General features: G+C 43.6%; 1 protein-coding gene across 7 annotated transcripts in view; it reads right to left on the reverse strand.

Annotated features, from left to right (window-relative positions):
* The window catches only part of SATB2 (SATB homeobox 2), a 367,270-nt gene that overhangs the window by 140,543 nt on the left and 214,125 nt on the right, over positions 1–12,602 (reverse strand). For all 7 annotated transcript variants that reach the window (XM_068245088.1, XM_068245087.1, XM_068245086.1 and 4 more), the window contains one exon: positions 1,160–1,626. In XM_068245088.1, the coding sequence (XP_068101189.1) occupies positions 1,160–1,626 (467 nt within the window). The remainder of the gene's footprint in view (positions 1–1,159; positions 1,627–12,602) is intronic.

Here is a 12,602-nt window from a genome sequence, read left to right on the forward strand (position 1 = left end):
GGACTACTAATCTTGCCTTTGTCTGAGAACTGCAGTGACATGGACTGTCTGCAGTTGGTGCTGGCTCACCTAAAGTGTGTAGTCTAAGTGGCACCCAGTCTTCACCAACACCCCACAGACAGTCGAGGGCACAGGCACAGCAGAGGTCTGGGGTCAGACAACGGTGAAGTCAGACAGGCCGTAGTCAGTAACAGGTTGTAAGAAAAAAATGTGGTCAGATTTGCCAGGGTTGGCAACAGATATCAGACAGAGAATGGTCAACACAAGCTGGAACAGTGAGATAGGAAAGAGCAAATGAAAAAATGATTGGACCCACTAGCCAACAAGTGCCTAGATGAGAGTGAACTCTGCTGTCTGTTTATAGGCATATTAACCAATCAAAAAACTTGCTGATTACCAACAAGGTGGGTTGTGCTTGTTTCTCCCCATTAGCATGCACAAGTCACCTGAAGGCATATATATATATATATATATATATATATATATATATATATATATATATATATATATATATATATATATAATGTGTTCACACAGCTGGAATCAGCAGAGATTGTTTCAGAGCAGGAGGGCCCAGAAGTGCCTGCATGTGCTTGTGTGAAGAAAACAGGGATAAAGGCTAATACTGAAAGTGAACAGAGCATGCAGCTGTTGACAGCCGCTGACTTCTTGGTCAGATAAACCTGCAGCACGTAACTGTCTAACATTTACCAGTTCAAAGAACAAGGAGGAAACTGAGATTTACTCAGCCCATCTGAACATCTCTAGACCCGAATAGCTAAGAATAAAATCAAAACACACATGGCTGTTTGCAAAGACTATGTACTCTATCATGTTCCCAGGTACTTCTTCATACTCATTGAACATTAATTTTAGGTCAAATAATTTGACATTATATAATGATAACCAGATATTATGCAATTTAAGGTACCGTAAATTATAGTATTTAATTTTTTTTTTAATAAACTCTGCCCGAAGAATGAGTCTCTGTACTTCACAAACCTGCAGTTTTATGAAAACATTAAATGATATCATGCATATACAACTCACATGATAACTAATACCATCAGAAAAATGGTGCATATCTTGATTAAACTGGAGTAGGGTTGCACAGGGCATATTACATTTTAAGCAATATTAAACACCAAAAAGCTTTTACCTGTGTGCGATTAAAGGCCACTCTCGCAAAGACTGCTTGAGACACACTTGCTCTTTTCAGCTCATCCCGAACCTGCTGGTAGATCTCTGGAGACACTTCTACTGAAGAGTTGCTGGTTTCTAGTGGCTTGACTGGTCTGGGGATTGGTGGGTGATTCAAAAATTGCTGGTTGATGGCTTGAGGATGTTGGTGGGCTAAAAGTCTGCTGACAGCTATTTGTTGGTTAATTAAATGTGCCATGGCTATCTGCTGCCGCACCAATGAAGGGCTGAGTTGTGGAGACAATAGTCCGGGGCTCATTATTGGTTGTAAGGTTGGGACTTGACTTCTGATAGGGGAGCTGTGGTGAAGAGGGCTATGAGGTGACTGTTCATTGCTTTTTCCTAAACTCGCAAGCTGATTGATATTTGACATGTGCGTTGGTCGCTGACCCAGGACACAGTAGTCTGGTAGATTATCTCGTTCAACTATACAAAAAAAGAGAGAGAGAGAGCTTTATTAGCCTATTTAATTCCTTTTTTCTGGCATCCTCACTATTGGATAAAGTAAATTGTTACAATAAATGAAAATATTAAAATAGCTGCTCTACTGAACATTTGACACTCCTCAAATCTGCTCTGAGCAATAGAATTTACGTGTGAATGTGCGTGTTTATAAAATGTTTCCATTCTAGATCTGATATAGTTATGATGGTCATTACAGACATGATAAGATTAAAACTGTCACTGGTGATGGGATATCCGCTCATCTACACTTGATAAAGGTTAGAAGCTTGAAACATACTCATTTCTATATACCCAGTATAGCCCCCTCCACAGTAGCCAGAGGTGCCTCTTGTACAAGTCATCCCCTCTCCCCATAGCCAGATGTGCCTCAAGGATCATACAGCTGTGTCCCTAGATGCCACTAGATGGCGTCATTCCTGTGTGGCAATCGCTGTGATTGCCACACAGGAAGAATACCTGATCTCTGCACCACTGAAACAGTGCTGGCACGCTCCGCTCCACAAGCCAGGGGACACAGGTAGTCTTGAGCAGGGCACTTTGCACACCATATTGCAGGGGATATGGAGCACTAGTGCAAGATCCTTACGTGTACGTACAAAAAGGATGCCCGGACAAAAAGGGCGCGGGGTGTAAACTCTAAATAATAATTAATCATTAATAGGGTTTATAAAAATAGTGTGCTATATTTCGTTTACAAATAATGTTTAACAAAATTATAAATCATTAAATAATGTTTATGAAATCGGAAATTGTGAAAACGTTAATCTTCCCTGTTTCAAAAGTTAAACTTATAATTACGTTTATTAAAAAAACAATAATATATGTTTAATTGTTATAATTGTATATTATTGTGAATAACCTTCATTTATGGTTTGTTTTTATAATAAAATCTGAAAATATTCTTTATAACGATGCTATAAATATAACTACGTTCGTAATAAGTGTTGTAAAACATTAGTAATTATTACTAAAAGTTTACTAAAACTATACCTAAGCCTACTCTTACACAGAACCCTCCCTGTACCTATCCCTAACCCCTAGACCCCCCTGTTGGTGCCTAAACCTAAGACCCCCCTGTTGGTGCCTAAGTAACCCTCCCTGTACCTACCCCTAACCCCTAGACCCCCCTGTTGGTGCCTAAACCTAAGATCCCCCTGTTGGTGCCTAAACCTAAGACCCCCCTGTTGGTGCCTAAACCTAAGATCCCCCTGTTGGTGCCTAAACCTAAGACCCCCCTGTTGGTGCCTAAACCTAAGACCCCCCTGTTGGTGCCTAAGTAAACCTCCCTGTACCTACCCCTAACCCCTAGACCCCCCTGTTGGTGCCTAAACCTAAGACCCCCCTGTTGGTGCCTAAACCTAAGACCCCCCTGTTGGTGCCTAAACCTAGGACCCCCCTGTTGGTGCCTAAACCTAAGACCCCCCTGTTGGTGCCTAAACCTAAGACCCCCCTGCTGGTGCCTAAACCTAAGACCCCCCTGTTGGTGCCTAAACCTAAGACCCCCCCCTGTTGGTGACTAAGTAACCCTCCCTGTACCTACCCCTAACCCCTAGACCCCCCTGTTGGTGCCTAAACCTAAGACCCCCCTGTTGGTGCCTAAACCTAAGACCCCCCTGTTGGTGCCTAAACCTAAGACCCCCCTGTTGGTGCCTAAACCTAAGACCCCCCTGTTGGTGCCTAAACCTAAGACCCCCCCCCCCCCCTGTTGGTGCCTAAGTAAACCTCCCTGTACCTACCCCTAACCCCTAGACCCCCCTGTTGGTGCCTAAACCTAAGACCCCCCTGTTGGGCCCTAAACCTAAGACCCCCCTGTTGGTGCCTAAACCTAAGACCCCCCTGTTGGTGCCTAAACCTAAGGCCCCCCTGTTGGTGCCTAAACCTAAGACCCCCCTTTATTATGTGGATAATAATGTTTTACTAATTGTGGATGCAAAAAATATTTTGCAATTTACGTTACGTACTGATTGCTTTATTTTGTGAATAATAATGTTTTACAAACAGTAAGGGATAAAACTTTAAATAATGTTTTAATTATTTAAATAAGATAAATATGTTTAGTATTTTCATAAACGTTATTCGGCACGGTTGCATTTTATAAACGTAAATCACCACAAGCTCAGTTATAAATCATTAAACATCTCCGGGCGCCGTTTGTAAACGTTATTTAGCTCCGGGCGCCGTTTGTAAACTTTATTTAGCTCCGGCGCCCTTTTTTCCTGCTCGGCGCCCATTAAACGTTATTTATTATGGGAGTGAATGGCGTCGCCCTTTTTGTCCACTAGCTGCCTGCGCCCTTTTTTCCCAGCTCCGATCCTTACACTCCTCTGCCAGTAACAGAACCTGCTCCACCATTTGTTCTGCTCCACTGACTCGCATTTAAGCCAAGGGGGGTACGTTTTCAGCACATTTTTTGTGCTGAAAAATGAGGTTTATACGCGACTATATACAGTATTCTCCTGCCATCCCTGCAATAAATTGGGAATATTCTCTTATTGTGAACCCAAGCATTAGGTTGTGGACTTTTGTGTGGCTGAGAGGAGTTTGATGGAGGGCCCCCTGGGACCTAGAGGTTCCCACTGAAACATTATATTCTGCTTGTGGGTATGTGGACTTTGCTGTCCTTCCACAACCTGGTGCTGGTCATCTAGCTCTAGGTCTTCTTATCGCACTAATCACAACCAACCCAATCTCTGGAATCCTCCATCAATAAACAACAATACAATAACAAATTGCTAATATGCAAATAAGCTTTGCAATTATCTAGCCTGACTTCAGAGCACATAATTACTGTATCCTGATAAACGCTGTGACGGTGCAAGCATCTCAGTCTTTGTCACGGCACTAAATTCTGGATTGCACTATTTATGTAAGAGCAGGTTCTACTAGGTGCTTGGATGCTTGTGAAGGAATATGAGCAAATATGGTATATTCTTAAAGTGGAACTAAACTCAGAATTTCCTCTCTTATGGACAGAAAAAAATCTTCATTACAATTTATGAAAATCCTAAAAAAAAGTGAAATTTAGAACCTGATTTCACTTTGCAGGGAGCCCCTTAGGGGTTAAGCAGTTAACCCCTCAGTGGTTACTGTATGGGGAGAGAGCCACTGTGCTCCTGAAGTCTATTCACGGCTGGTGATATAAACTAATTAAACATTTTGATGTTGTTAAATGGTCACAGGAACACTCATCAGTGGATTTCTAAAGCAATTATATGTGGGGAAAAGACTTTTCATTGTGTGCTATGTAAGAGTTCGGTTCTGTTTTAAAGGAACACTATCAAAGTTTTCTTTTTTTTTCTACACCTCTCCTGTGGTCTCCTGTCTACAGACTCTCCTGTGAGCATAGGGTGCATTGTTTATCCACACAGGACAGTGTGCAGAGGGAATGAGAGAGCATCTTACATATTCTTGTAGCCGCCCACCCACAACTCGTCAGTCAACGCCACCCGACCTCCTAACTCTCCAGAGAGTCTGATAATGTTAAGGATGTTTTTTTCTACCAGACTATTACTATATGTCATCAGGAAGTCCCTTCTGCCTATTAAAGGTATTTAGGAAAATATTTATGCATAGTGTTCCTTTAAGTAATACTTTCTATACCTACTAGCTACAGAAATACCAACCAATAATAGCAGTATCCAGAGACCAAATCAAAAGGCATTCTGGTTATCAGGTGCCAGGTTTATGTGCTTTGGTTTAGATGCATGTATGACACAGGACTTTGACTAAACAGAGAAGAAGTCAAAACACATTTTCTAGCAATTTTTTGTACAGCAATAAAATATAAGAAACTAAGGACAGCAATTATATATTTCTGTTATGACAGGTTCACTTAAGTTTTTGTTTTTGGAACTGAGAATGTTCACTGTCTGATCACTGCATTAAAATCCTAGATATGTAACCTATAACTGCAAATGATACACGATCTATCATTTAGATAAAATTTATTGTGACAGGATTCTCACTGACAGTTAGTGACATTTTATTCTGCTAAAATCCATGCAAGTACCTACAAGTGACACTTCATCATTTTTATATATCACTGCCCTGAAAACTGAAGGAAAATAATAGTGCAGCTGAAATAAATTAGCAGGTCTGAAAACAAATCAGCATTTTACTAGAAGATCTAAAACAGGTACATTTACTTTACAGTGAGCCCTAATTATCCTACAGAAATCCACATTAAAAATTCCCACTCTCAGAAGTTCAGCAGCAGGTAAATGAATGTCAGGGGATTTACAAACTTACAAAATGTTAGAAACAAAAAGAATAGTATTTATATTAGTATGTTTTCATCATTCACTATCTGCATGTGTATAAAACTATGAGGAAGCCCACATAAATAATTCTCCATAGCCAAATGGACTAGTAAAACCTGTAGATCCTGTGAGACAAGAGAGAACTAAATAAAGAAAGTACTAAATAAAGTACTCAGATTTCTTTTTGCTTGAACGTTCAAAGTCATGGTCTATAGGAACTCCCTCTGTAGAACCAAAGCAAAAGCTCTTGAAATCATGGCTTTGATTAAGAAGCATCCATTTACTGCTGCTGTTGTACCGACAATACATAATGCGTTTAATCAAAAACAGGTTGGTGAGATAGCCGGCAATCTAAACCTCATATTTTAAAATTGGATGTCTTAAAATAAGAGGCCCTTTTAAGTGGGGTCACGCAATCAAACACCATTAATATCATAGCAAACCTTCAAAAAGCTTGCTCTACTTCTGTATAATGCAATAAATATAGAAGCACTGTTTTATGTTCAAATCTCGGCACTTCCTGTTCAATAAGCCAGCACCTATTCAGTAGGAGACCTTGCACAAGACTCCCTAATGGTGCCCATACATGGTACAATCTTTAATTTTTTTTTTTGATTAGATCATTTAGTTCAATTATTCCGTTAAATTGAATATAAAGATTTTTCCAACATGTCTGATCGGAGTTTAATTCAAAAAAACGGGATAATCGTTTGTTTTTCTTGATCGATAAAAAAGATCCTTTTCATCTTTCATTCGATTCGATCATTTTGGTCGAATAAACAGGAAAATCAAACGTTTATATTGTACCGTGTATGGGCACCATAACACTGCTACTGCCTATACAGAGCACACTAGTAGCTGCAGCTCTGGTGCTTCGAGTCCGCCAGGAGAAAAGCGTGATATAAATGTTCTGTGTCTTACATAGGTTGACTTTGCAATAACTGTATGGAGATAACTGTAAACATAATAGCATGTAAATGTCGGCGTCAACTTGGGGCGTTGCTGCAAATCAAAGGAAGCAAAGTAGTATTACTGTGCCTTGCATGATGATAGTGATATCTATCTATCTATCTATCTATCTATCGATCTATCTATCTATCTGATTTAATTCACTTTGCCTACTTAAGGGGCCTATACACTGGTCGATTTCAGCCATCAATTCTATAGAATCGATCGATCGGGAATCAATTCTTTTAAATCAGCCAATCGATCGATTTGCAATCGATTTCAATCGATTTTATTTATCTGACAGGATGAAAAATCTAGGTCGATCTACTGCCGGCAACAGATCCATGGCCCATAGAGTTGCATTGGATCTAATGGCCTAATAATGCATTTAGATCGAATTTCTATTGGAAATCTGTTTCTAGTGTGTGGCACACATCAGATAGATTCCTGTCAGATTCGACTTGACAGGCATCTGACAGAAATCTATCTGGTGGTCGAATCTGCTGCAAATCTATAAGTGTATGGCCACCTTTAGTTTTCTCCTGAGAGATAATTTACCTCTTCTATTTAAAATAACTTTTCAGCACTCTGCAATTGAAAAAGTGGCAAAAAGTCAGTGAAAAAGTACTGTCAAAATTATTATTTGAGTATTTTCTGAACCCTCAAAATGTGGAGTGTGTAGGTATGAGAGTTAAAGAGACCCCGTAACAAAAATTGCATCCTGTTTTTTATCATCCTACAAGTTCCAAAAGCTATTCTAATGTGTTCTTACTTACTGCAGCACTTTCTGCTATCACAGTCTCTGTAATAAATCAATGTATCTTTCCCCTGTCAGACTTGTCGGCCTGTGTCTGGAAGGCTCCTCTCTGCACACTGCCTGTGTGATATTTAGATTAGGGCAGCTTCTCTCTTCTCTCTTATCTTTTACAAGCTGGATAAATCTCCTCTGAGCTGGCTGGGCTTTTACATACTGAGGAAATTCAGACAAGGGCAAAGCTGTTTGCAGGAAGAAAAGAGCAGCCTGAAACTTCAGTGCATGAGATATGCAGGGGAAAAGAAACACACAATGATCTCTTGAGATTCAAAAGGAAGGGTGTATACAGCCTGCTTGTGTATGGATGTATTTTCTATGTGTGGACATACTGTACATCAACCTACTTCCTGTTTTGGTGGCCATTTTGTTTGTTTATAAACTGTTTTTAACCATTTTTAATGCGGCGGGGAGCGGCAAAATTGTGACAGAGGGTAATAGGAGATGTCCCCTAACGCACTGGTATGTTTACTTTTGTGCGATTTTAACAATACAGATTCTCTTTAAGATATCGGGGCTTAAATATCTATTATGCAGGAAAGAGCTGCAAGAGCTGCATGTGATGCCATTACCCACAAGGCTGTGCATCCAAGGATGATTTTTACCTAAGCCTAGGTCTATCAACACTGAGTGGGAGGGATTTCACTGTTTCTGCCTGGATTTCCATTGGCTGTAAGATTGTATCCCCTCTGAGAACCTCATGCTAGCGGTGTCCACCCAAATTTGCGGACACCCTTTTTCAACGTACGTGTCAGGGGTTAATGTTCTCACAGCCCACTATTATTATTTTAAAATTTCAGCACACTTCAGGTGCTTTAGCTTGGCGGATGAGCTTTTTGTCCCTAGGCCTTCTCAAAGGACTAGAGGACATGATCTGCGCATGGAGGAAAAACGTTTTAGCCATTTATTTAGGAAAGGGTTCTTTACAGTAAGAGTGATTAAGATGTGGAATGCATTGCCACAGAAAGTCGTTATGGCAAACTCTATACCTGCATTTAACCACTTGCCGACCGCCCACAGCCCATGGGCGGCGGCAAAGTGGACGCCTAAAGGACCGCAATACGCCTTCAGGCGGCGCGTCCTTTAGGCATGCCGGGGGAGCGATCGCGTCATTGATGACGCGCGCTTCCCCCGGCAACTGGCTCCGCCCACCCGCCGTAACATCCCGCCGGCCATACGGAAGCGCCGGCGGGATGTTAACCCCGCGATCGCCGCTACAAAGTGTATAATACACTTTGTAATGTATACAAAGTGTATTATACAGGCTGCCTCCTGCCCTGGTGGTCCCAGTGTCCGAGGGACCACCAGGGCAGGCTGCAGCCACCCTAGTCTGCACCCAAACACACTGATCTGCCCCCCCCCCCCGCCCACTGATCGCCCACAGCACCCCTCAGACCCCCCCCTGCCCACCCCCCAGACCCCTGTTTGCACCTAATCACCCCCCTAATAACCCATCAATCACTCCCTGTCACTATCTGTCAACGCTATTTTTTTTTTATCCCCCCCCTGCCCCCTGCCCCCTCCTGATCACCCCCCCCACCCCTCAGATTCTCCCCAGACCCCCCCCCAGACCCCCCCCCCTGTGTACTGTATGCATCTATCTTCCCTGATAACCTGTCAATCACCCGTCAATCACCCATCAATCACCCATCAATCACCCATCAATCACCCCCTGTCACTGCCACCCAACAATCAGCCCCTAACATGCCCCTTGCGGGCAATCTGATCACCCACCCACACCAATAGATCGCCCGCAGATCCGACATCAGATCACCTCCCAAATCCATTGTTTACATCTATTCTCTCCTCTAAACACCCACTAATTACCCATCAATCACCCCCTATCACCACCTGTCACTTTTACCTATCAGATCAGACCCTAATCTGCCCCTTGCGGGCACCCAATCACCCGCCAACACGCTCAGATTGCCCTCTGACCCCCCCTTATCAATTCGCCAGTGCATTAATTACATCTGTTCTTCCCTGTAATAACCCACTGATCACCTGTCAATCACCTGCCAATCACCTATCACCCATCAATTACCCCCTGTCACCCCCTGTCACTGCCACCCATCAATCAGCCCCTAACCTGCCCCTTGCGGGCAATCTGATCACCCACCCACACCATTAGATCGCCCGCAAACCCGCCGTCAGATTACCTCCCAAATTTATTGTTTACATCTGTTATCTTCTCTAAACACCCACTAATTACCCATCAATCACCCATCAATCACCCCCTATCACCACCTGTCACTGTTACCTATCAGATCAGACCCTAAGCTGCCCCTTGCGGGCACCCAATCACCCGCCCACACGCTCAGATTGCCCTCAGACCCCCCCCCCCTTATCAATTCACCAGTGCATTAATTACATCTGTCCTTCCCTGTAATAACCCACTGATCACCTGTCAATCACCTGCCAATCACCTATTACCCATCAATCACCCCCTGTCACTGCCACCCAACAATCAGCCCCTAACCTGCCCCTTGCGGGCAAACTGATCACCCACCCACACCAATAGATCGCCCGCAGATCCGACATCAGATCACCACCCAAGCGCAGTGTTTCCATCTATTCTCTCCTCTAAACACTCACTAATTACCCATCAATCACCCATCAATCACCCCCTATCACCACCTGTCACTGTTACCCATCAGATCAGACCCTAATCTGCCCCTTGCGGGCACCCAATCACCCGCCTACACGCTCAGATTGCCCTCAGACCCCCCCTTATCAATTCGCCAGGGCATTATTTACATCTGTCCTTCCCTGTAATAACCCACTGATCACCTGTCAATCACCTGTCAATCACCCATCAATCACCCCCTGTCACTGCCACCCATCAATCACCCCTGTCACTGCCACCCATCAATCAGCCCCTAACCTGCCCCTTGCGGGCAAACTGATCACCCACCCACACCAATAGATCGCCCGCAGATCCGACATCAGATCACCACCCAAGCGCAGTGTTTCCATCTATTCTCTCCTCTAAACACCCACTAATTACCCATCAATCACCCCCTATCACCACCTGTCACTGTTACCCATCAGATCAGACCCTAATCTGCCCCTTGCGGGCACCCAATCACCCGCCTACACGCTCAGATTGCCCTCAGACCCCCCCTTATCAATTCGCCAGGGCATTATTTACATCTGTCCTTCCCTGTAATAACCCACTGATCACCTGTCAATCCCCTATCAATCACCCATCAATCACCCCCTGTCACTGCCACCCATCAATCACCCGCTGTCACTGCCACCCATCAATCAGCCCCTAACCTGCCCCTTGCGGGCAATCTGATCACCCACCCACACCAATAGATCGCCCGCAGATCCGACGTCCGATCACCTCCCAAGTGCAGTGTTCACATCTGTTCTCTACCCTAAACACCCACTAATTACCCATCAATCACCCCCTGTCACTGCTACCTATCAGATTAGACCCCTATCTGCCCCTAGGGCACTCAATCACCCGCCCACACCCTCAGAATGCCCTCAGACCCCAGCCCTGATCACCTCGCCAGTGCATTGCTTGCATCTATTCCCCCCTCTAATCACACCTTGAGACACCCATCAATCACCTCCTGTCACCCCCTAGCACACCTACCCATCAGATCAGGCCCTAATTTTCCCCGTGTGGGCTCCTGATCACTCGGCCAAACCCTCAGATCCCCCTCAGACCCCCTTCCGATCACCTCCCCAGTGCATTGATTGCATCTATTTTCCCCTCTAACCACCCCCTGAGACGCCCATCAATCACCTCCTGTCACCCCCCTAGCACTCCTATCCATCAGATCAGGCCCAATACAACCTGTCATCTAAAAGGCCACCCTGCTTATGACCGGTTCCACAAAATTCGCCCCCTCATAGACCACCTGTCATCAAAATTTGCAGATGCTTATACCCCTGAACAGTCATTTTGAGACATTTGGTTTCCAGACTACTCACGGTTTTGGGCCCGTAAAATGCCAGGGCGGTATAGGAACCCCACAAGTGACCCCATTTTAGAAAAAAAGACACCCCAAGGTATTCTGTTAGGTGTATGACGAGTTCATAGAAGATTTTATTCCTTGTCAAAAGTTAGCGGAAATTGATTTTTATTGGGTTTTTTTCACAAAGTGTCATTTTTCACTAACTTGTGAGAAAAAATAAAATCTTCTATGAACTCGCCATACACCTAACGGAATACCTTGGGGTGTCTTCTTTCTAAAATGGGGTCACTTGTGGGGTTCCTATACTGCCCTGGCATTTTAGGGGCCCTAAACCGCGAGGAGTAGTCTAGAAAACAAATGCCTCAAAATGACCCGTGAATAGGACGTTGGGCCCCTTAGCGCACCTAGGCTGCAACAAAGTGTCACACATGTGGTACCGCCGTACTCAGGAAAAGTAGTATAATGTGTTTTGGTGTGTATTTTTACACATACCCATGCTGGGTGGGAGAAATTTCTATGTAAATGGTCAATTGTGTGCAAAACAAATCAAACAATTGTCATTTACAGAGATATTTCTCCCACTTAGCATGGGTATGTGTAAAAATACACCCCAAAACACATTATACTACTTCTCCTGAGTACGGCGGTACCACATGTGTGGCACTTTTTTACACCCTAAGTACGCTAAGGGGCCCAAAGTCCAATGAGTACCTTTAGGATTTCACAGGTCATTTTGCGACATTTGGTTTCAAGACTACTCCTCACGGTTTAGGGCCCCTAAAATGCCAGGGCAGTATAGTAACCTCACAAATGACCCCATTCTAGAAAGAAGACACCCAAAGGTATTCCGTTAGGAGTATGGTGAGTTCATAGAAGATTTTATTTTTTGTCAAAAGTTAGCGGAAAATTGATTTTTATTGTTTTTTTCACAAAGTGTCATTTTCCACTAACTTGTGACAAAAAATAAAATCTTCTATGAACTCACCA

This window comes from Hyperolius riggenbachi, chromosome 7, assembly GCF_040937935.1.
Source record: "Hyperolius riggenbachi isolate aHypRig1 chromosome 7, aHypRig1.pri, whole genome shotgun sequence".
Classification (NCBI taxonomy): Eukaryota; Metazoa; Chordata; class Amphibia; order Anura; family Hyperoliidae; genus Hyperolius; species Hyperolius riggenbachi.